Source organism: Callionymus lyra, chromosome 14 (genome assembly GCF_982586985.1).
Source record: "Callionymus lyra chromosome 14, fCalLyr1.hap1.1, whole genome shotgun sequence".
Lineage (NCBI taxonomy): Eukaryota > Metazoa > Chordata > Actinopteri > Syngnathiformes > Callionymidae > Callionymus > Callionymus lyra.
In genome coordinates, this window is record NC_141831.1 from 24109720 (window position 1) to 24135648 (window position 25929).

Sequence of the window (25929 nt, forward strand, 5' to 3'; positions counted from 1 at the left end):
TAAATTAAATACATCGTCTGGCGATTATGGGCTTTGTTTCTTTGTTTACATGTCAACAACTCTGGCTGCCGTCGCACTCATGTTGAAACTCTCCTAATATGACGCCAAACTGCTGTCTGAAAAGTTTTAGTGTACAAATGATTTCCAGCACTGTTGTTATAACCATGGAAACACTTGAAACATGTGCGAGCCAAGTTTTTTTTTCGCTTTTACTTTTTTCGGAGCAATTAGGATGCTTCTCACTAACTGTGAGCCTCGGCGCAGTTAAGTAGACACCCAACTACAAACATAAACACGAGTGCACATGCTATAATTACATTATGTCAGCATGTGTGTTTGCAGGCTCAACTTCACAACCGTCACAACACTGACACAGAGACTTGGGAGGAAGGAATATAGCTTTGACCATAGTGTATAATCAAGTTAATTCACATTCTTGTCTCGCCGGCTGCGTGTTTTAAGACGTTCACCGTTATAATAACTGTAATAGTTGTGCTGCTAAATATGAATCCACTCATGGCACCAAGGTGGTCTTCTCTATTTTTAAGTCTGTTCAAATCTGCTTCTTCAGATTGTGACTCAGTGCTTGTATAACATGATTAAATATTAGTAGAATATTGATCAATAGTCAACTTTGAGACTAGTTTATCAATGCTTATTTTTTATTGAAGGCTTTCACTTCTGTTCAACGTTATATAATATGAACTTTGTAATTTATAACTTATTTATGTGCAATCTTTTTATAGAAAGAATTGAGGAAAAAGACTTAAAATTAAATTTAGATTTGATTTAGATTGTTTTAACAACACGTTTGGTTAACTATCAAAAACATTTAATATTGACACATTTAACATATTATTCAGAGATCAAGTTTTGCATTTTAAAAACTTATATATATTCTGAATGCATTTGTTCACTTTTCCAACTTCTGAGACAACTGTACTTGTCTTGCGTTACACTCCGGTCCTTTTTTTTTAAACGCTTTGGACATATTTTCATATCAACTGCACAACCTTCGTATGTTATTTAGTTCAGTTGTAAATAAGCGTCACACTGACTGTAAGTGGAGTTGACTCATGTTTGGGTTTGGGTTGGAGAGTGATATCATCAGGGGCTTTGAGAGAAGTATCTTCTTATGACCCCATCTTTTGAACACAAAAAAAACACAAATACAGTTTCTAAATTTGAGCAAATACATTGTTCGGCGATACGTGTGTACGAGCTGCTTCAGATAGAAAGTATAAACTTGTATTTTGTGATAATGGATAATTTGTCAGAAAGTCACTGATATGTCTGTCATCTTCTCTGTATCCAATCAGAAGCCGGTCGCATGTCAAGCTTTCATTTCAATTTATACTGATAATCAAAATTCCATCATTTTTAGAGATTTGATGAGTGTTTTGAACACGGCAGCCCTAAAATGACAGTAGCAAATCACAGATACAATATTAAATATACAGTTTATGTAAATATATTGTACATGAGTATAGTATGAGTAGGTCTAGGCTGCTAAAGAAGATAAGTATAGGTTTCCTAAACATTGGAATTTAAGGAAATCAGTCCTACTCCTGCACCTGTATTGTGGATTTTGAGCAAGAATTACGCTTATTGTTGAGTAAGCTCACGTTTAAAGTCTAAATGTAATCACAGATTATTACTTCTGATCAGGTTTTAAACAAAGACATTTACACATTTTCCACATTTCTTGTGTGGTATCCTGGGTTTAATCAAGGATAATACGCGGTGGATTATAGGCTACTTAAAACAAGCCCTTGATTATAATCAGCAGTACTTGACAGTTACGATCCTGAAATACTGCAGCCTGTTGACGTGAGACAAAAATGAACAAGAGTGCAGGATTAAACTGAACAAACCCAGATGACGGGCGAACACCTAAAGGCTCTTTCAATCGCAGCGCGGTTTTGTTTGGCAACGATTCATGGTTTCATTTTGTTTGTAACATTTATGTAGAGATGCAGCAACTGCTTTTTATAATTATTTTATTGTCATTCTAAAAACCATCAGTGTAGGTATTGATAAACAATAATTATTTTTGAACTAAACAAAATCAGATGTTGGCCTGTTCCCTCTGACAAAAATTGAATTTTGTGTATTTTATTGTATTTTATAGCGATCTGTTTTAAATTATGTATGAAAAAGGCAAATTAATAATAATAATAATAATTGAAGATCTTATCTTAAGAATGGATTATATCATTTATATTTTTTATATATAAAAAGATGTCCCGTATTTCCATTTATGATCCTTTTTATATGTGAATTTAAAAAAGGCATTAGTGTGTTTAACTAAATGAACATTTCTTTTTCCTCGCATTGTTATTATGTCTTTTTCTCTAAGGATTTTTAACCAGGCTGGTAGTAAATAATATAATATTCTGCCGTTGTTTAACCACATTAAAAAGTCCGGAAGAATAACGCCGTCTTTGTTCCTGCAAGAAGCTTTTGGAAACCCGACTCTGACCTTGAATCAAAGTTCTGACTCTGATGAACTGTCAGGTTCTGACTTCAATCTCTCCAGTACTAAATATTTTCAAACCTTTTTTTTTTTTCCCTGTTTACACATAAATGTAGATTGATTGTGCGGCTGAGAATTATCCTAACAAATCTGCGTGTGCTGATTTAACACACTCGTTTAACGTGTGACACACCAATCCCTTACCCGACTTCATGCTAGCATGTGAAGGTTTACTCCTCTTTTATCCTCAACCACCCGAATACCTTGACAGAGCAGTTATATGCTGCATATTTTATCCCAGCGGAGTAGCAGCAGGATTTGGATGAAAATCCCTTTGAACTTTGTGAAATATTGAGAGTCTCAGCTTTAATCTGCAGTTCTCTGGTTACTGTTTTGATAGGACATGTAGCCAGCAGTACGTTGAATTAAAGGCAGCCATTTTACTGTCATCAAGTGTGCACTGAAGATTGATGAAATGCTTTCACGAGGCCAAGAGCAAAGTGTTTGCAGTGTTGTCATATGTTCAATGTAGCGATTTAAATCTTACATGAGTTGCGTGAAGAGACGCAGCCACAGTTCAGATATTATTCTTTGTATCATTTGCAGATTTGTCTTCTCAAAATAGAAAGTTAAAATAAACAGACCCTGGAAGAAGCAATTCAAACCAACTTGAGGTAAATGTTAAACGTTAAGAGGGAAGTACAGCCAAGTTTTCCCTGTGTAGTTGAAAGTTATTTTAATTGAAAATCTCAGTAATAAAAAAGAAAGGAAATGAAAATAAATATTCTGATTTATCAGGATTTGAGGGGTTAGGCAGAATTTTTGTTTGGCAGGGACGAGAACATGCCCAGAAACCTCTTCCAGGAGACTTCTATTTACTTTGGAGTCTTGATCAAACTGTTCCTGAAGTGAAACAACATCCTTTGATAAATCTGTTTGGACTCAAACATTGATGGACAAGAAAGATAAGGTAATATTAATGTTAGTGGAGGAAAGGATAGAAAAGTGAAAACAAATTGCCAAATGGAAGTTAGGTTGACTGCATACCTTTACAATAAATATTTAAAATAATTAATTGGTTAATGAATTACTGTGACACATCTATTCACAATTAAGACATGTGGATGTCCAATTTTAATTGGTGCTTTTATCATTGCAGAAGCCTTCAGAATCCAAAAAATGTTTTTTTTGTTAACCATTGGTGTGTAACAGTAGTCTAATGTAAGATAGCGTATCTGAGAGGCACATCAAGAGACCTTATGGAGAGCTGCCACAGAGGATTGATGGTCCAACATACCAATACGGCTAACAGGAAGTTGACCTCAGTGTTTTGACTGCACAACCTGCACAGCGCTTGGTAACTGAGCTGCAATATCTTTTAACCAGTGTAAGAATGATCGAGGAAAAAACCCCATGGGGCAGAGCAAGTGTCAGAATTGGCTACCATTTTTTTTGTTGTCAATGTAAAGCTTGAGTCTTTGTAGTTTACCAGGCAGGTACACTGTTATCAAGTTATCAAAAGATGACGCTATCTTCCTAATTCATCACACATTGACATCGGGAGGTTTCAGAACTGGTCTCTTGTCACTGGTGGGCTCACTAACCGAATTTCCTATTCCTCTCACATCCTTTCCCGTAATTATGTAAATCTGTTGACTACATTTGACGGCAACTTGATACCCAGTAAACTGCAACAGCTAGTAAAGCAGAATGTGGTTTAAATAAAAGCTGTATTAGAATGGAGTCCAGTGAACACACCTGTACTGCATTATCACAGTTAAAGCGGGTAAGCTAAGACAAAAGAGGTGCAGACTTTAAGGATGTGACATGTTGTGGAACGTACTCGATATTACCGTCCACCTAACGGCGTAGAACCCGAGACAAGGACTACAAAGACTATTGAGTTTCAAATGCAAGTGTCGGGATATTAGCAGTCAGATGGTTCCCATGAAAGTGTGAGTTTAGCTTTATTCCGTTTCTTAAACATCTAACGGTGATGAAGCTGATGCTAAAGTCAACAGGTTAGTCAAACACTGTAATCTTTACTTCAAAACTATACCTTATCTAATCTCTAGGGGGGTGTTGAAATATTTAGTCTAGGGAACACTCTTTACTCTGGAGTCTGGATGTTGACGTTTGTTCAGAGCATCTTCCAGGGAATTCTTTCCAGGGACATTCATGAAAATGTTGAGCTCACCTGAAGCCGCCATGATTTAGTTTTGTCCCCAGAATGCATATCTCATTTCAGATGATCTACATGGGTTAGATTTTAGTAGATTGTATTCACGTGTAAATGATTTTTATTTTATTTAAGGAAATACATTTGACTTAAAAGATCAGTTTATATTATCAGCACTGCAACAGCACTTCAAAAACATCAAAATATTGGTGAAAAAGAGTGGTTTAAGAAAGAGCTTAAGGTTTCCGCCAAAGCTTAAGTTAAAAAAAGTCGTCCAATCACATGACAAGGGCAGTTATGTTCTCTGGTAAACAGAATTGGCTGGTATTTCTGAATCTACATTCTCGTGCCAGCTCATAGTCTCCACTGTGATGACTGTGGCCACATATTCAAGGCCAAAAAAACTATTCCTAGAGTATGAAAAATGAATTGCTGTTGTGAATAAATTATATGACCCGAGCTAGACTCAAACAACTTTTCATCCCCGGTTTGTATATTTATTGAGACACATGAAAGAGTGCAGTGATTAATGGACAATTCACCACGCGATTGTTGACGTCTCAGCCACTGATTGCACCATGTGATCCGGGCGGCATTAAAGTGGCCTTAAGATAAGATACACGTGGCAAGAATATAAGAAAATAACACAGTCTGTTATTTAAAACACAAGTAATTTCCAAGTTTAAAAAAAAATAAAAAAAATGTAAAAGTTTCCATCTGTAGCTGCTTTGTCTCCCGCTTGAACGCCCGCTGGACTGCATAGCTGTTTAAATTATTTAGAGGGTGAATGAAAGCGTTGCTGAGGGAGTTTCACAAAGATCCAGAAAAGCCCAGATGTCGGGAATCATACATGTACCACATTTTAGCAAACATAATCAACCGTTTCATATCCGCCACTGAGCTAGAAAGATCCAAGATGGAATTATGCTTGGATTTGCTGAAGGTTAGGCAGAAAGAATGTCTTTCTTTAAAAGAAGTTCTTGTACTTAATAAGATTAAAATGCCAAATTGTGGTTTTGGGATGCATTCAGAGGTCAGGACGTGTCTTGTTATCGTCAGCTGAGACACATTCCTTTGTCCACAAAGTCCTTCATAAATATTTTTATTATGTATTAATGCTCACGTTAACCTTCAAGTTTCAAATTAGTTTCACAATTGGCTCTGAGAATTCTTCAAACGGCCATCTGAGATCCAGCGGACTAAAGATGAGTTCCAGGATCATGGTTTGTTTTGGAATATTTAATATTTTTCTTTGGCTTTATATATTTTCCTTAAAGAAAAGAAACACACCTGGTTGTGACCTCACATGTTTCTATTTTAAAATACTATATATGTGTTTTAAGCTCTTAAATAAAGTACAAACACAAATTCTCTTCCATTGCTTTAGTTAGATTTACGTAACATTTAAGTCCATATGAGACACAAAAATGACATTTCGATTCTCAAAATGAGACGGCTCACACTTATTATCAGTGACATGTTATCTCCCAAAGCTGCGCTACATATGAATACTGTATGAACACTAATGTCTGAGTTTACAGCATCTGCTGAAGTTTTCAATCTTCAGTTTGACCGCAGGGATGCTGAAGCGAGGAACTCCTGGTTAGTTGCACTACAACAAGCCGTCATATGACCTAATGAGCGTCTGATTATGATCCCTGGAGAGGATGTAAAACTTCTATACCCTGTGAAATCCCCACGCACTCCAGTGGATAAAGGCCTACTGATTATTAATCACTGTGGGATTGTCTGTGATGCAGGACAGGCAAGAGAAGGATACTTAGGTTTGCAGACCTTCTCGTCACCTCTTGACTCATGAAATGCAACCCTCTTGATGAAAGCGTCCCCCGTCGCTTTCTTCACCCTCTACCTAATTCTGGTGACGACGTAGAGCCTCCGATGTGTGTGGAGAGAAACGTAAATAAGTCAGGATTAGGGGTCAATATCGTATCACCTGGCACACCCTCGGCCCCCGATCGTATGCAATCAAGCTCAAGATTTCCAGCAGCCCTCCCACACTTCCAGGCTGACCTGAGGGTGATTAGGATTGACAAATTCAGGGAAACGGTAATACATGGCATAAACCTCTCTGTGTTTGTTTAGCCACTCTACAGATCTCAGGGAAAACAAGCAGGTTTGCCAAGTGATGGGTGGCATGTACTGTAAACTGTCGACTCTATGCCGTTTTGTTGTGTTTACATGTGGTCCTGGCTCCAGTGGATTGGCAGGCTATGTTGTATACACTGTTAGATTCCCTTTGCAGGGTCTTTATCTCTGTGATAGATGTAGAGGACTTTCAATATAATCAAACTAGTAGCTAGTCATTCTCAAGCACGTTGACACGCACTTAAAAAACACAGAGGTGTGATCACAGATTAGGACCCCTCGTCGTACCACCTCTCAACTCGCAGCAGTCCTCAATGAACTTTGGGTTTTTCTCGCCACAATCTGGTTCTCCACGTTACAAAGAAGCTTTTGGGTAGGTTGAAGGAAGCGTGTGTGTGTTGTGCACACGCATGGCAATTACTCTCACCGTGCATGATTAGGAAACTGGAAACAACACACAGTCCTAGGAAGTGTTGGATCTATTGTTGATTTATTTTTGTGGAGGGACATTTCAAACATGATATGACAATCACGTTCTGTATCAAAATGTGCCTTTTTAACCTTGTTGTGTCCTCTCTCCGTCTATAGAAAAGACTGATATGGAGGAGGAAGTATATGAATATTTATTTTGTCCAGACAGTTGAAAATCGGGTGTACAGTTTCCTCACGGCAGTTTCAATAAAATACATCTTCTAATAGGCCCATGTTACGCAGCAGAAGCCCCATTAAATGGCCAGAAATACTTTCAAGTTTTGACGAGAAGTTTAGGGTTGAGCTCGTTTAATTTATAACTGCTGCCAAAGTTCAATTGGACAGCTTTTCATTATTTATTATTTTACATCTGATGGTTCAATACCTAGACTTATTTAAACCATAATGTTTAGTCTGCAACCTAAGGCCCGTTTAGATGTATGGGGGGGAAAGTTTGCGATACAAAGTGTATGATTGTACAAAAATACATGTATACTGTAAATAAATGTTAAGGACAATAAACAACAATATTCTAAAGGCACAGTTCACAGAAGAAAAATATTCAATATAATTTTTTTCTGTAAGGGACAGTCAATATCTCATGAAGAGCCGTTTCATCATCTGCACAAAAAAAGAAGGCAATTTCTTAAGCACCAAGAAAAAATAGTTTGTAAATGTTAGTCCTTCAGCTTTCATGAGTAGCTCATGAGTTCAAAATGGTATCAGTGGTACCACACTTGAAGAAAAAACAAATGTCAGCTGGTGTGTGTATGACAGAAGTGACACCAAGATATTTTCTGGACGTGTGATGTGATGCCCCTCTGCTGTTAGTTATGTAGGTTAAATAAACTTTCTTGTCAAGAGTTGGCTCGTTGTGATATTGTTCAACTGTTCAAGGAGAGACTTCTGGCACCGTGTCCAAAGATTCAAGGTGGTCCTCTTTTTCTTTCTTTTTTTTTTTTTTTTTTTTTCTCCCCCAATGATTACTTAAGATGAGCCATGCAGAAAAACCTTGAAAGGGGACCTGATGGTCTTCTTTTATTTCCTTCAACATTTGTATTAATTATTTTTTGCATTGTGTTTGTCATTCACAGTTGAGATATCAACATGGCTTAACCACACCAGACCTGCAGCAAACATTACCAAACCTAAAGAACTTCCTGGAACATGGCCTCCTCGTCCGATGGTATGTATGAGAAGAAAAAAAACGTTCTGCTGTGAAGGTTCAATTCACACAAGTGCCATGACATCCTTCAGCTCTGACATAAGTAACCATGGAATCACCGTAACCCAGACCTACTGTACTTACTCCACCATGAATATTTTTGTAATAACTGCTTCTTAACCACACGCTTCACCGCCACACACATGTCCAAGCAGCGAGTTAGCCGCTGTACTGTGTAACTCAGCTGTTTCAACATCCCACAGAAAAACATCAATAACACTATTCAAGCATATTAAAATGGCTACATCATTCAGTCTAGCTTCCTTCAGCGGAAACATTTAGACCAGTATTTCACCGTAAAACTGAACAATATTTTAATAGCAGAAGTGCCACGTAGAGAATTATTGTCTCTGTGCAAGAGGCAGATATTTGTTTATATTTTGCGACAGTGATGAATGTTACACTTTGTCCATTCCTTGACCTTTGCTCAACAAATCTGTTTCCACCTAAATTGTGATGTTTACATACTTGTGTTCATACTCTAGTCCAGTAAAGCTGTGAGATGATTTTGTTCAGGACAAATAGTTGGTTCTTGGTTTGTGCCATGCTTGACTCCACTGCCCAGAGGAAAGCTGCCTTCAATAAGCAACCCCTTGAGGGTCAGGGGAAAACATATATTACAGGATTCAACCAAATAATCTCTTGTTTTGAAAGGAAAGAAGCCATGGAAGAGCTTGAGATGTCTGAAATCAGGCTTCCTCTGCATGACCCGGTCTTAATGGGAAGTGGAAGCGCCTAAAGATAGATCAGATGAAAGCTCTGTTGAACTTTCTACGAGTGTGCAGGCGTGGACTTTGAACGTACACCATGGCTTGTGATTATTTAATGCTCTCATGATCAACAAACTGCTGAATAACAATAACCCAAGAAAACGTTACTGTGGTCTAGTGGTCCAGACTTCGATTCCAACTTAATGATTGCCTTAAATAACAGCATTTTTTAATTAATTGAACACTGTGTTTTTATATAGTTAAAGGAAGATAACATTGTCCGGGCAAAGTATGTAGGTTTGCTGTACTAGAGGTCTGAAGAAACATTGAAAACATTCTTAAATAGAACTGGAAAACACAGAAATGACAATGGATGAAGTTGAACAACTAAATGACCCCAAGAGAGCCCAAGTAATCAGGGCTATTATTGGTTTTTCATAAACGACTCCTTATTAAATATATTTGAAAAGACGGTTACATGTTATGTCTTATGCCCCCTATGTTCCATCTTCCCTCGACCTCATCTAGTGGTCCTCCCCCCTAAATATCTCCCTGTGAGGTCAGTAGTTTACACGATCATTTCCAAGCAAACCTGTAGTACTACTCTGCCATCGTTTCTGCCATCGTTTCTTTGTTTATTCTATCTTGATACGTTTCTAAATCATTCTCTCTAATAAACATGTCAGTGTGTATAGATGGAAAATAACGTCTGATTGGGTTTTCTGTGGACCTGAAGGAAGTAAAATGGTTGAAAGCTGTGACTCCATTTCCAGCAGACGGACATAGACGGTACCACAACCTAACGCCACAGTCCGATCAGATCAAAGCAAACACGTTCAACATGAGCCCATTTGCTGCTCCACATCCGCTGAAGGCCTGGCAGACGTTCACAGGGCTGTAATCCCCCTCTGGTGCCTGCAAGCGAAGCTGCATGCATGGATGGGGGGACGAGGTGTGGCACGGAGCCTGGCCAGGCAGATGCATCACTGCTGCTGGAAGATTTGAACTCCCAGTGGACCTTGAATGGAGTGAGAAGTTATTGAAGCCATAGAAATTCCTTATTGTCATGTGAAATTCAACATTTTTCATTTTGTTGACCAGATTCCTGTATTCATTCAGGGCAGTGCAAAAACTGTGACTTGATATTCTTACTGATGCGAACATTTGTTTTGTATAAATGTCATGTTAATATCTGTCAGAAGTTTAATAAATACAACAAACATATTTTAAAATATGCACATCAATAAGCAAGAGTTGTCTTCTACCTCCAGCAAGTCGCAGATGTTCCAATGTGGTCAAACAAGTCTAGAAATTCTTACCCCGTTAAAGCAGGAGGAAAACTTTCACTTCTGTGTATATCAAGTTTTAGTGGTGTTTTCACTTGTCATTTCTCAGCGATTTCTCTGAACCACATCAGACAACCAGGTCTTATCTCCTGATGTGATTGTTGGCCGCCTGCTCTCCTGGCTTCTCTCTGCAAGTTTTGGATATAAACTGGATATGAGCGTGTTGTGAGGCAGGATGGGAGATTGGAAAGCAGACTTTCTTTGGCTTACTGAATTCTTTTACTAAATATATACCATGTTTTCATAAATGGTAGAAAGCGTTTGGTGCTGGATGTTACAGCCTCACAGTAGCATTTACAGTCGTCTGTAGCGAGACACTGGGGTCCGTGAAGAGTCACTGTAGGTGGGTAGGAAACAGACGTGGTCGACTGTCTCCTCGCAGCTGTGGGTCGTTCATCAATGGCAAGAAACATGTCATCTTTTCATCTGCATGTTGCATCGTTGAGAACATTCCCAACATCTCCAGACAACTATATCAGGGCCCCACTTGTCATATGCCAGGCTGCTGGTAGGCTTCAACATATTTCCTTTATCTCATTATTTTCTACAGTCTGAGTGAAGTTGTTAATCTTCCTGGAGATCAGGCACCGAACGAGTGATGCATTTATGAAGGCGGGATATTTTGGCCGATTGTAGCAAGTAGTTAAGTGTTTTGACGGGTTGTAAAATGAAAAACATTATGTCATCAAATTGTCATTCAGATGAAAAATTCTCCGACATGCTCAATTAGAACTTCTGGTAAAGCACAGAACATGGCAGACGACTCACCATGACTCAGAATGGTGATGATTTCTAAGTAAATTTTGTTGAAACAAAACATGCACTGATTCTATTGAAGGCATCACTGGCATTTTCTATCTTCACAGTCCTTTTTTTTTTTTCTTTTTTTTTTTTAGATGAACCAATCTTAAGACTATCGCTACAAGCTCAATACACAGTGTTGTGTGACTCTTATCTGTAACTTTATTTGAGCTATTTTTCTTGATTGAAGTTTGTAAAATTAATAAATGGGAATCCAATTCACAATAGTTTTATTTGAGCCAATGGGTATTTTCCATCATTTTAAATCACAATAATGAGTTCAGTGACCTTTAAAATAACCCGAAACTCCAGTTTAAAGTATAAATCAGGTCATGGTATTAAAATAAAGGCTACTTCTAATTCAACAGGATTGGTTAAATGGATGTTATTTTAATGTAATGACGACAATACAAAAATGTTTAACAATTGTAAAGTCATTTGGCAAACTACCAATGAATTCATTATTTTTGGTTTGGCCTTTCTTGTAGTAAAAATGTTATTTTAGTTTCAGCTTATTCAAATAACTTGGGTTTTTTAAGGAAAAGTTATTCAGCAGATCTTGTTTCTTGACTGTGCTTTATGGAAACGGTTGCTCGCCTTGACCCAGCATGTGTGTCCTAGCAGCTCAAATTAAATACATGCAATCTTTGTAACCTGAGAAAATCAAACGACTGCTCCGAGACTTGGCAGAATAAAACGTTTCCTAAAAGCGCCGTTCTCTCTACAGCTTCGTGCTCCGTAATTGTACCGATTTGAAGGGAGCGAAGGCCAGACCTTGATACCAAATACAAGCGCATATTAAGTCAATCCTTGGTGCGTATCATGTTTGAATTGACTGTTTCATTAATGCTGGACCATTTATGGGAGTAAAGGTGGACGAGCAGGTCATGAAACAATGGAAAGTCAGAGAAAATATCATTGAATAAAAGCTGTTGTCCTAGTCTTGAGTATAGAGTGTCACGGTGGCAACGCCAAAAATTCCTAAAATGGGCCCTGGTCATGGAATTCTAGGGGTTGAATGTAAAAACATCTATTGTGCAAAAGCTGGCAAAGTATTTGAATTCCTGTCATCTGTAATTGGTCGTTTAAAAGAGTAGCATTTCACTGTAACTGTAAAACTAATTATGTGCGTAAAGAGTCAATTCCGTAACCTTCTGTTTCAAATGATGTGTGTGGTTGACGGTCCCTGCCAAGCAAAGCACAATCCAGTCATTTCTCAGTGCACTTAAGAGCAGCACAGGTCATTAAAACCTGTTTTCTTAACCTTGACCTCGGCTCCAGCACTTACAGTTTTTGTCCAGTTAGCTGGTATAATTTAGTGGTTACCTGGATATGAACTGTAACTTATTGACATTCTTTTTTTCTGTCAATTAACGGTGAAACACAACAACAGGTCTGATGAGTCTACAGAGCAAGTGTCCGGCCTGCGAACTCTGACAGGACCACCTCAGCAGGGTTTCTGAGGGTTCAAAGCCCGGGCCATTTTAACAACCTGTCATGTGTGTGGTTGTAAAACTGCCTTTCAGGTCGTCAGCTGGTAACACAGTCGATACAAACGTCAACTTTTTTCTGACGTGAGTCTGAACTCTCATATTTCACCAGGACTTTCCTGCACTTTTTAATTGTGACTGAAAAAAAAGCTTCATAACCAACCTGAGGCCCCCCATGAGGAGCGACGTCACCCCTGACCCCCGCTGCGCCCCACCACCACACTTGTGAGAGCAGCAGTGGTCACGTTAAGCAAACCGTTAAGTCCACTGTTGAATTATAGACGGCCTCTGCTATCGGAAGAGGCGCTGAGGGCCCCATTTAAGTAAATTTACGGCTCCGGCTCTGAGGCGGGTCAGGGTGTCCGTATTGTGAGTCTGTTATCTGTTATGTTGGAAAAAAGTCTGACATAGTTGGGTGGATGCCTGCTGCGCTCCCAGTCAGCAGAACTGGAGTTTGTTCCTCTCGCGAGCTGCACAAATGCTTTGTGAATGTTGTAAGGTTCAGTGATTTAGAGAGCTGTGCAGCTGTCTTGGTCTCGCACCGGGGGAAAGATTCTGGGTGGAGAGGTGCTAAAGAGATCAAGCAGGTCCAGCTCAAGCCTGAGTGTCTTTTCCCTTCCCCTGTAGAGATGATTGTCTCGACTCTAAATCTCAAAACAGTCACCGGAGAGCCTTCGTTTTGAATTTGATTTATCTGACAGCCTGTTGCTTCTCTTCCTCCGCAGTGACCGGTACCACGTCTCCAGCTCTATCCCGGTGCCCTCCAAGTCCCAGCTCGGCGTGTCCGCCACCTCGGAGATCGGCTTCCCCAGCCACACCAGCTCCCCCGACAGAGGTCTCAGGAAAAGGGCGAGCTCCGAGGCGGATAAGTACAAGAGCAACCCTCCTCCCAGCTACGGAGCCGTCATGGGCGAGGAGCCTCCAGCGGCGGGCCTGGCTCCACCCTCGCCCTCATCCAAACACCTGTCCTCCTCCCTGGACGCTGGTATCGCGTCTCTTAACCTGACGGAACAAGTCCGGGAGGTGCAAGGACAGGAGACGGAGGCGGTGGAAAGCAAAGAGGAGATTATTTCAAACCAAAATAAAGCTGAAGAGCAAACGCCCAGCTCTTCTTCTGACGCAGAGGAGGCGACGGCGTCGACCGGACAGAACGCCGCCGTCATGAACGGCTCTTTGATCGCCGGACTCGCGGCGGAGATGCGCTGCTCGGTGGAGCAGGCCGAGGAGATCATCGGCACCGAGGCCACCAGCCTGGGCCTGAGCTTGGAAGAGGAGTCCAGGATGGAGGACTACAGCTGCATACCCGTGGACCACGCGGTGGCCGTGGAGTGCGACGAGCAGGTTCTGGGCGAGCTGGACGTGGCCGGCTTCGAAGAGTTTTCCAGACGGATCTATGCACTCAACGAGAACATGTCCAGCTTCCGCCGGCCGCGCAAAAACTCCGACAAGTAAAGAGCTTGCGAACGGGAAGTATTGCACAGGGGGACGAATACAATGCACAGACAAGAAGACTGGATATATTAAAGGTGTTGCACTTGATCTTTACATTTCCATCGATGTTTGAAAAGAAATGCTGGGGTGCAAGTTCTGGGACAGACGGTACCCCTCAATAATTTAATCCATGAATTAATAATGTTTTTAACGACAAAATAAATCCAACTAGGCACTGCTATTCAACATTTTTGTTTTTAATAAAGAATAAAATACTACCCAACGGTTCTGTCAAACGCTTTCTTAAACATTCCAAAACGTCACGGCTGTGTCGAGTGTAGTTGTGTGTCGTTGTGAGTCCTGGAATGACTGAGCTGTCGAGTGTTGATGATGGATAAGTCTGTCCCAGTGCTTCCACCCGTGGCTGTACATGTTGATGTTAACTCCTTCATTTCAGGTGCGCAGTAGTCTGTCGAACACCAGTCATCGTGTTCCCAGTCGTCCCACCGATGACCCGTTTGCTGTGTCGTCCAGCAGTGAGAGGTGGGAGCTCAGACCTCATGATGAAATCTAAGTGTTGTATCTCAGTCCCTCGTACACGACATTATGCCGGGTCAGCCCTCAGCTCTTGAAGCAGCGTCAGGAAGTAAAGGGCAGGAACACTGATGGTCAGTTTCTCCCTCATGAGCCACATGTATCCAGGACTGAACAATCCCTTAATGTCGTCAAATTTCTGTTGGAATCTTAACCTGCATCACTTTCATTTTCATTCCTGCCCTGTTACCTCCTGCTGAGAAGAGCTTAAGGCTGAAACCTGTTGATCATTTCCATTAATTGATTTTATGAACTGTGAGGGACCATGTACATATGCTTTTCTATGGAGGGTTTGTTTTGTTATTAAAGACCTGCAGTACAATGGCATGAATGTATGAAGCCCACTCAAACCTCCAGTCTCTGTGTTATTTCTTGAAACGATTCCGAACACGACAAACACAGGAAACTTAAGAAAAATTACCGATTTAATTTTCACAATTTTAGGGGAATTTTCTGGTGTAGAAATGCTTGGTTTGTGTGATATTCGGAGGATTATTATTTTTAAATTTAATAAAACACTTAGAATTGAAATAATTGAATGTGACTTCAGTTTAAAAGTGCAATCCATGAGCTACAATATACGTTTCTAGGGACATGTTTTACGCAACATCTGTCGGCTCAGGTCGAAGAACCTGAACTCCGGCAAGAATACACAGCCTGTTAATATAATATAACACATTTTTTGTAATATGTTACTAGATCGCACCAGTCAAACGAAAACACCAGAGAGTGAAGCTGCTGAAGTGTCGAGGCTAATTCATAATCACTGTTGTTTTGTTTTTTTTGGTCTCAATTTCGTTTTGTCCTGAAGGAAATAACTCTTGGACTGAAGTCACTTTTCACATTTGGCCCCCACCAGCTTTCACTTGGCCCTCTTCGAAAGACGTTTGGACACCACTAGGGGGAGAGTCTGACGAAAGGGAGTTGAACTTTTGATTTCACAGCATAGTTTGCTGACTGTTTTATGGATCACCTTCGCGGCTTTAAATTCCTAAGACACATGTCAATGCGAGCACAACACGTGCACACGTAAAGTATTTCCTCCAAGATAACTTTTATTTAAGCCTGTGATTGGTTCAAACTTATTTTGACACATATCATGTGGATTATGTCGCATATAATGATGTCTACGTGGACAAGAGAACCCACACACGGACACCTTTACTGATGATTATCTTAAGTATTGAATCAGAGATAATGGATAGATTTAGATGAATGCTGCCGTCTGACCTCGACGATGGACCTGCGTGTACATTATCTTCCAAGAGAACCGGTCCGAACTGGAGAAGCTCCATGTTGTTCGGATTGAGAAGTAGCAATATGAAGGTGCGTGTGAAATCAAGTGAGATGTAGAAAAGGTTTGACCGACGATTTGATGGATCAGCTCGCCAGTAAATCCTCGGCCAGAGTCGGAGCTGCCATCCAGATGTCGGACGAGAAGGGTGGACGTGTGAAGGTTGGCGAGCGCAGGTGAGATGTGCATGTCGAAAAATGAACGTTGCAATACACTCGCATCACCATGAAGTTCTTATTTAATAATATTTTATTTATTTATTTAATTTTGTCTCGTTTTCTGAGGCCATGATTCTCAGTGCTACCTCTGTCACTGTGGCTGTTGCAGGACTCATCCGACTTCACTTGTCACAGTGAGCCGACCGAATATACATCTCTTCATATCACACCGTACAAATGACCTGAGCTCATCTGTTGGTTCTGTTGTGGGTAGTGTTCACATTAGTCTGCAGAGGACTGGTTTCTGCTTGTGGGCCAGAAGTCTGTATTTTCTATAAGTGAACCCCTCAAGCCTCGTGTGCAGCAGCATATTGATGCAGCTCTGAGTTGCGTGTGAGCAGGTGGATGGCTTGAGGTTTTGAAAGCTTGCAGATTATTATTCTAAGTTTTTTTTTATTGAGGAAACTAGTACAAAGGCGAGTGCTTTGTTTAAGAGCTGCCGTTCTGTTCATCATCACAGTCACCCCACAAAATACACACCGGCTCAGCTGCTGCCGAAGAGACGTGTTTCAGTTTCTGATCAAAAGTACAACCGCATGAGTTCAGCGGGCCTCTGAGTATTTGTGGCAAACTGCAGGATCTGAGGTCTAAACACGAGAGATGGCAGCAGCTGCACATGTCAGAGACCTTCACACGTACGAAGCTTAGTATATGGTGCGACAGGAAGTGGCTTCAATCATCCAATTGTCACATCGAGGGGCTCAGATTCACCCTGGAGGCTCGTTGATACTCTATAGTCGTGTCATCGTCGCTCGTACCTGCTCATCAATCACAGCCGTGACACTCTCGACAAAGCTGCATGAGCTCATCTGAGCTTATTTTTAGAATCTCTCATTCATCAACACTGGCGGCAGACACAGTAGATCAATGATCTTGCTTTCTTGACCTTTCACTTTTTACCCCAAACCTGAAAATACTGGTTATATTATCATCGTCCGGGTCTTTGAAAGAAGTATATTACGTGTTCAAGCATATTTGTATCAACTTAAAGTCCGACGGCCACAAACTAATCGCTATATTTTGGTATATAATTTCATTATTTCTATAATTTGAATGATTAACTCAGTCCAAGCTGTGGGCCAAAATATTATTAAGAATGAATAAATATATATGTATATTTAAGCATGTTTTTGAACTAATAAGTTAATATCAGCCAAACAGAAAGATGAGTTATCTGTATTTTAACTTTTGACACTTTTTTACTCTTTAAAAAATACAAAACTTGAAACACAAACATGATTCCCCAAATCTCCTACCATCTTCAATAATAGAGTAATAGTTGGCATTTATAAACTTACTGAAAAAAGGTTGCATTCATTGTAGCTGAGCTAGTTTTTGGTAAATGTTAAACTGGTATTAAACATGCCTTAAAAGCTAAAAGGTCTTGTTTTTATTTGTTTCATTTTTTATTGTTTATTTTATTTCAAAAGCCAAAAATAGTACCTAGCTTAACGCAGCACAATTACAATGTGGTTTCAAACCCATGACCTTCTTCCTATGAGGCGGTTTCAAATATTTTGCATCCATTTGACATCATCTTTAGAAGTCGAGTCAATGCAAAGCAGAAAAACATACAAAGCAAATAAAGCTCCGCGACGTTTCTCCTCAAAGGATTGTCCGCTCGTGATCCAGATGAACGACTGCGCTGCTCCTTGTGGGAGTCGTAACAAATACAGTCCGTAGTCATATTCCGCCTCTGAACTTGTTTTCTTGGGCAGCCGGCTGCAGCAAAGTTAATTCCTGTGTTGAGAAGTTGCATTTAATCGCTCTGGGAGATATACTTTTCCGCCTGCTTGTCAGGAGTTTGATCAACGATGCCGTGACGCCTCACGTCTATTTCTCGAATTTGTTACTTTCAGAGCAGCTCGAACTGCAGCAGACGTGAAGTTGAATGTGTAGCGTTACACGAGAGCAAGAGATCTCTGTTTTCACCAGACATGAATCATCTTCTGAACGCGGTGATGACTGACTTCTGACCTGATTCCTTCTTTTTAATGGAATAAAAGCCTATTTTCTGTTGTACTACACAGATTTGTCTTCGGATAATAAAACAGAAAAAGACAAACGATCCTGTGAAAGTTGGATCTGAACACACAGCGACTGAGCAGTTCAATGTTCCACATGAAAGCATTTTTTCGTCTATTATTTACTTTTATATACATCTCATTGACCTATATTATAAGTTTATAGACGTTTTTTTGTTATGGGTTTTGAAAAAAATTCTTTCTATTCAATTCTAGTTAAACATTCACCAGAACATTCAGGTTGAGCTTATGACCCATGATGCCTTTCAACAGGCCATTTTACAGAAAACACTTAAGATACAAGTTAGTTATGAAACTAGAATATTTAAGATGGTACATCTGACATCTTCCTCTTCTTTTTTGACCTCTTTGTTGGAAACCATGAACCCTAGAGGACTTATTTGATATGTGTGATGAACAACTGAACCTAAACTATGCTGAGAAGAGCAAAACGAAACATTAAAAACGATGCCTCGTCTAAACCTGAGATGAACGCGTCAACACTACGAGGAGGTTGATATGGGTATTGAAAGGTGAGGAGATGGAAGAAAAATCCCACAGAAGTCTACGAGGAAGGGAGACGACAAAGAAGATAACTTGTGTTGGTCTGCTTCCTCTGGGATGGATCTCTCTTCATACCTGCACTGTATTTAGTGTGTTGGATGGATCACTGACAGCAACAGTCCCGCTGTGAATGCCCCGCATTTAAGTCCCATCGCTGGGGACCGGAGGCCGGCAGGAGTCAGGTGTCAGCGCTGGCCGGAGCTCAACTCTGCGGTCTAAAGTCAACACGAAAGCTGAAAGTACACTCTCGTTCATTAGCGCGCAGAGACCTCATTTTCAGGCTGCGGCTCTTTATGGCTGGATTACAGTCATAATATGGGAGCGAGGGGACGCGCATACGAGCCAGGAGGGGGGACGCTTCGGCCCCGGTGTCCTGCCCGGGAGCTCAGACCCTGACCCAGGCGCGTCCTCGGCCGGGCCAATCCACCCTAAACTCTGACCCGCTTCATCTGTTTAAGTCGTCTCGGGGAAACATGGCGAGATATGCCTGGCTGTGATCCCAGTCACCTCCGTCATAAAACCACAAGTGTTTTCTTTGTTTCCAACATTTCATCTATAACGTGGACTTTTACGAGGGCGGCTGCTTCTCCGCACTCGCGTCGAGCATCAGGCTGACAAAAGTGCGGGTGAAATTAAAGTCGACTGCACAGGACTGATGTCATCGTGTTTATCTGCTGACGCACCTGACACCTGACATACCTGCGCTCAGAGGAGGCCCCGACAAAGGAGGTGACACCATCCCCCCCTACAGCGAGGCACCGCGACAATAACCAGAGACACAACACAAGGGGAAGATCAGCCTTTCAGCGGAAGTGTTTTTGTACAGTTGCTATTGTGTGTCAAGAGCGAACATGTTTTGAAGTACATGGACGTCCACTGATGTGTTCGCTCGTCTCCTCTTACTGGGAATCCCTCGCTTTGTGTGCCTTTGAGCCAGACTCGTATTGATTCACGGCGCTGACGTCATGACACCACTTCAGCGTCGAACAATGGCGTCCCACTGAGACGGTTGCCAGATCTGACTGAAGATTTACTGCACGACGTTAAACCTGCCCGACAGAATGAGGAGCAATCCAAGACACAACCTCCATCGCGCACTTAAGACACAAGACGGTATAACATTATATAATGTTGGATCCAATCCAGCCCAATTGGACAGAATCCAAGTCAACATGGCCACCAATGGATTTCCTTGAAGATGTTGTATGAACGATGACAATAATGAAAATGACTTAGTTATGTATATAAAAACATTTAATGCAGCTATGACAGTAGTAAAGCTATTAGCGATAAGAAATCTTTGATAGTCATCTCAACTTAAAGTATGCACACAAATGTTTTATTTCTATGTGATAAAGGAGTAACTATTCAAGTGTTTCTTTTATAAACTGGCTTTTAGAGCAGTGGTCCCCAACATTTTTTGTACTGTGGACCAGTTTAATGTGGGCCTTATATATTCCTGGCCTGAGCTTTGTATATATATAAAAGTATCACTAGTTACAGGTGTATTTTTTGAGTAAAGTTGACTAAAGTCATGACATGTCAAGAAAAAATACCACATCTTTTATGAAACGAAACACCTTAAGACAGTAATAGAAACAACAGAAATTATCTCAATTATTTCGTTTTTCAGTGCGGCCCGGTAACAAATACTACGTGGACTGTTACCGGTCCCCACACCAGGGGTCGAAAACTATTGTTGATAAACTGTGTTTACTACACACATGAGACACAAAAGTGTGTTGATTGTGCTGCCACAACCGTCATAACGTGTCGCTACTTTGAACAACTGTCAAGTTAAATACAGTCATAAACAACGTTCTCACTCAAACTGGGAAGAACTGGTTTTGTTGTCACCATTCACATCTGTGTTGGGTTTGAAGTGTTTATTTGAGTGCCTTGAGTTGCTCTCCAGTCGAGCTGCAGTGAAGCTTTGAAACGCTCGTATCGTCTTATAATTGCAGCTAAAAGGATCACGTATAGTGTGACTGTCAATTGTCGAAGATTGATGAACCTGCACAGCAACTGTTTAGCTTTAGCATCGGCGTAACGTGGCTAATTAAAGCTAGTGCTAATTACAGCTAACGTCGTCCATCATGCTCTGAAGTCTGACAGAAGATCAGCAGAAGAGATTCTGTTAAAACAGCTGAAGGATTTTGCTAGTTCTTTATTTAGAAACAGCAGGAAACATAGGTGTCTAATCGATGTTCAAATTTATCGATATGTGGCTGAGAATTTAATTTTATTAATGGCACGTGTTAAATGTATCAGGATCATGTTTTTTGTTGACAGACCACGCTTGTCGTGAAAGACTTATTCTAGAAAATATTTGGTCGTCCCGCTCGACTAGTGTCTTCAACGGCGTGAGTTAAAGCCTCTTAACGTAGTGTAGGTGCTTGGTTTCCTTTGGCTACTCTGGTTTCCTCCATAAAACTAAAAGCGATTGAGTCCCCCTCTGGGATCAGAAGCTATACGAAGCGTAGCGTTTTAGGAAAACAACCATACATCCACATTATTTACGGCTCTCGGGATAGCTGGAAAGAATTACACGTGGTTAATGTCGTCTGAGGAAACGCCCCGATTTTTTTTTTTGTTGCGTCCCATCAAGGCACTGTAATATTCCAAGTGTCCAGCCTGGGAAAGTTCTGTTCGGACTCAAATGAGACCAAAGACACCCTCTTGCTGTGTGAACTGGTAATGGGACCCACATGGCTACTGTCAATGATAATCACCCAAGTAGTGGCTTTTTTATGAGGAAATCTTCAAGGTTGCTGGAGTCCTGCTGGCTAATTACCTTGTCATGTGTGTAATTGTCTCATCTTATGCATCACAGGTCCATCCGGGCCTTCTGATCCCAGCCACAATTACACACATCTGAACTTCATTGTCTCTGGGCTTCATGAGCGGCGGGAGGAAGTGAGGGGGGGGTGAGAGCGAAAGAAAGGTAGCGCCTGTTTAAGTGTGAGGTAGCTGAGGTGAGACTTCCAAGAGCGGCTCAGGGCCAAGATCCCCTTTCGAAAAAATCCACTCGCAGGTCGGACTCCACCGCGCGAGGATTTTCTAAAGCCTGCAGGCTCCATCAAAGAGGACAGGAATGTCCTCCTGGCTGGACCGGCAGCTTTGAAATGGCTGGAGAGCCTAACGGCTTCGACCAGGACTGGACCTCTAAAAGCTTTTTCTTCCTTCCACAACGTCCTCCATCCACATTCTCGCCTCGGAGGTATTAAACTCCTGCTCGCGGTGTTATTCAGCTGCCACTTCCCAAAGCTGAGGGCTGCTCGAAGATTTATTTCCAATTTTCAGCAGGACTGACAAATTGTCTCTGGGCTCACTTTCAACAATAAAACTGCTCTGTAAGGGAACAAGACCCGAACCAGGTCCAAGTCTTTTTGACGACTTCCTGAAATCTCTTCCCAGATTTAAGTGAAAGGGAGTGAAGAACGTCGCTCAATAATGGATGGATGCAACAGTAGAGGCATGTTCATGCACAATGTTTGCTCGTCCTACAGGTGCAGACCTGAGTCCTTCATGTGGATCCTACTAGACTCTGGTCACACCACGACACAAACTTTGATTTCAAGTGTGCCACCAGTTTCTTCCAAGTCAAGGCTATAATCCGAAAGATTCTTCTTAAAATCATCTTATCATCCTTTTGTAGTTGGGTTTGTATTTACAATCTCGTATTTTTCTTCATCAGCTCTTTAGTTGGGATCTGAAGAAAATAAATATATATCAATATATATCAATATATACCTATATATATTGATATATATCAATGAACTGAATAAAAATAACAGAATATGAAATTACATTAAAAACAATAGGGGGGGTGAGAGTAAGTTCAGGTGGAGATGAGCTACAATTATGGAAATTATCTTTATGGAATAATTATTTAATCTATTTTAATTTCCTTAAAATGTGATCTTTGAATTTGGGTCTACCTCCCCCTTTCCCCCCCTCTTGACCTGATGGAGTTGACCCCCTAAACCTTCACTGAGAGGTCAGTTATCCAGAAGAATCTGGTGATGAGACACAGTTGGGCTACAGACGCATGTGTGACTAGTGACTGGAATTGTGTGAGAGAAGACTTGAGTTTGTCCAAACAAATCCTGATCAAAAGAAAGTTCTATCTTGATCTGGCTTCAAACAATCGTTTTCTCAAGTGTCTGCAAGGCGTTTGTTTCTCCCAGCATGCGGGAGCCTCCCATTGGTCCGTTCAAATAAACAAGCTGCTAATAGGCGGCTCACGGTGACCTTCTCACCTCTCTCCACCGTTTTTATTATTGAATGTGGAATCGCTCCGCTCGTTATTTCCTTCGCAAACATTTGGCTTGGGTTTTTAATGAATTCATAAAAATATCTTGGCAACCTGGCCGTTCCATAAAAATGTTCATAAAGCTGGCCGTGAACGCTCGGAGCAGGAGAGGCAATAATCCGAGGCTACGGTTGAACATGGAGGCCGATGATGAGAGCAAAGTCTGAGGATTTACAGACAATAAAACAAAGTGTTTAATGAAGAAGACTAGTTTTATCAACATTTCGTCACGTCAATATGAGTGTTTCTAAACTCCCAGAATTACAAGAATTCTCTCTTTCAGTGATACTTTCATGAATACATACTTATATAATATAACATAATGATATAAATGTTCTGGTTCTTGTCTTCTAACATGTGCTGCGTGTTAACAGAGGACATTTTGAACTTTGATGTAACTCACACGCTGAAGTGTGAGAAACCGAAAATAAAGAAGGATGAACTCAGGACAAATGTACGATTGGAAACGTTTCTGTGTTTGTTCACACGCAAATAACATCAATGTGGGCAGAATCAAGTCATGCCTCTGACTTCAAACATGGATTCAGTTCTATTATCTATTTTGCTTTTAAATTCCCTGCTTTCTCTTCGTGGTAAATGTGTCCTAAATTTGAACATGAATAAGAATTATTTAAGGTTTTAGTTTTGATGACGTTACTGGCTGAACTATCCGATGTTAGCTACGTATAAATGAATTTAAAAATGAAAGATAGGTGGATTATGGGACTTCAAATTCCTGAAAAAACTGAAATTATGGGATTCTCCCTTAATATACAAGTATTAAATTGAGTCTTAATTTCATTGAAATGTGTGTATGGTTTAAATTTGAACATCATTGGAAATATTTCTAGGGGGTCTTCTACCAGCCTTCTGCCCCTTGACCTGATGGTTCCCCTCACCCCCCTAAAACCTACACTGAGAGGTCAGTAGTTTTCGCCATAATTCCAAGCAACACACAAATAAATTAGAAATAAATATTCAAGCTCATGTAGAGAGTTATTGAAACAAGGCTGTTTTAAGTTGTTTTGTGCAGAAACCCCATCAACTGAGCACATAAATCATAAACCGTGGCGTGTAATGCTTCATTAAGAGTTTATCAGCTTCTTCGCGTGTGATGGATGAGACTCTGGAACCAGGCTTGGGCTCGAAGGAACCTGCATCCTTGTTTTTAATGATAAAGAGGCCAGAGTTCTTATCAATGAGCACATTTTTCAGCTGCGTTGGAGACAAAATCCACATACTCCCCTATTGTGTGATACGGGAGGATTATTTTTGCTGTGGGACCGGACTGTTATTCTTAAGGCCTCCTGGCGCAGCTGCTCTACAGGGGGAAGCAACATGGAAGGTCTCGTCCATGACTGGGTTCCAGCTCTGCAGCCGCACTGACGAGAAGCCGCAACCACGTCGACCTTCCTCCCCTGGAAACCCACCCAAACAAATGTTGTGATTCAGGAACTAATAATATTCTGGTATAAATAGAGGGGAGCAGGTTTGCATCAGACTGTAGACGGAGCAGGAGACCATTTCATTTCAGCAAAAATAAATGTATTCCTAAAGCGTTTTTTTTCATCGGCTCTTTTTATGAAAAGACAAATTGTGTGATAAAATAAATACTGTGACGTCTCCAGTCCGGCCTTCGCCATTATTGGTTTCTTTAAAACTGTGGAGTTGTCAAGTTGCACCTTCATTTAGCAGTGACCATAATGACTTGAATGACACGAGCACCCTAACCTTGATTTACGAAATAACACAGGATGTGTGAGAACTTTAATGCCACTTTGGTTTATATCCAAACATTACTTTTAAAATATCAGCTGAGAGTTTGCTTTTGGTACGACTGTTTGGAGTATGTGTGATCATCAGCGTTTATATTCGTCTGTTAGAAAAATAACTCTTAATCAGGTGAAGAAATATCACTTAATGTTGAAACCAGAAGTAGAAACTGATGATTGAAATTAAATGAATTACCATCTCGTTCCCAGACTCTTGAAGGATTCCTCACTCACTGTGGTGCCGCTTGAGCTTCTATTGTGCTTCCTGTGTCAGTGATTTCCAGGATTATTAATGTGAGCAGGTGTCCCATTAAACTCATTTCTATCAATATTTCAAATACGGTTAATAAAATGGTATCATATTTTATTGATACAAATAGTTTTTTTCAGTATACTTAAGAAAAAGCCTGCACAAATAAATAGGTCTTAAGATGCTGTCTCTTAAATAGATGTTGGACCTCTATTGTACTCATCAGTGTTTGTACAAAACTCTCTTTTCATTGAAATATTTATATTAGAAAATGTTCTTAAGTCCGCTCACTCTGCTGTGATTGGTCAAGCATTGAGGTTCGTCACCGAGTGTCATCAATCCTTTAAGTCCCCAACTCCAAGGGACTCATTGTATAAGGTTGGGTTTTTACATGACTGTGTGAAAAATTATAACAAATTAATTTGAACCAAAAAAAAAACCTTGGAAAAGGATCTGGTTGTAATCGGACGATGTAAAAATGATTAACAGTCTCATTATTATGACTGTTAAACCCATTATGGACCTGTAAACATTGTCCCTCATTATTAAGTGCATGAAGCCCATTTGGCTTGTAACCAGAGCCAGATGTTGCCTTCTGCGTGTATTTAAGAATCCACACGACGACCACAACGTGTTAAAATTATGAAAAAGGATCTGAAACAT

The 25929-nt window shown here is 40.6% G+C and overlaps 1 protein-coding gene across 1 annotated transcript in view; it reads left to right on the forward strand.

The window, feature by feature from the left end:
- uvrag (UV radiation resistance associated gene) overlaps nucleotides 1-15179 on the forward strand; it is a 52120-nt gene extending 36941 nt beyond the window's left edge. Inside the window, exons 14-15 of the mRNA XM_087807532.1 lie at nucleotides 8327-8418; nucleotides 13530-15179. Of these exons, the coding sequence (XP_087663658.1) occupies nucleotides 8327-8418; nucleotides 13530-14256 (819 nt within the window). The 3' untranslated portion in view covers nucleotides 14257-15179. The remainder of the gene's footprint in view (nucleotides 1-8326; nucleotides 8419-13529) is intronic.
- The last annotated feature ends 10750 nt before the right edge of the window (nucleotides 15180-25929 follow it).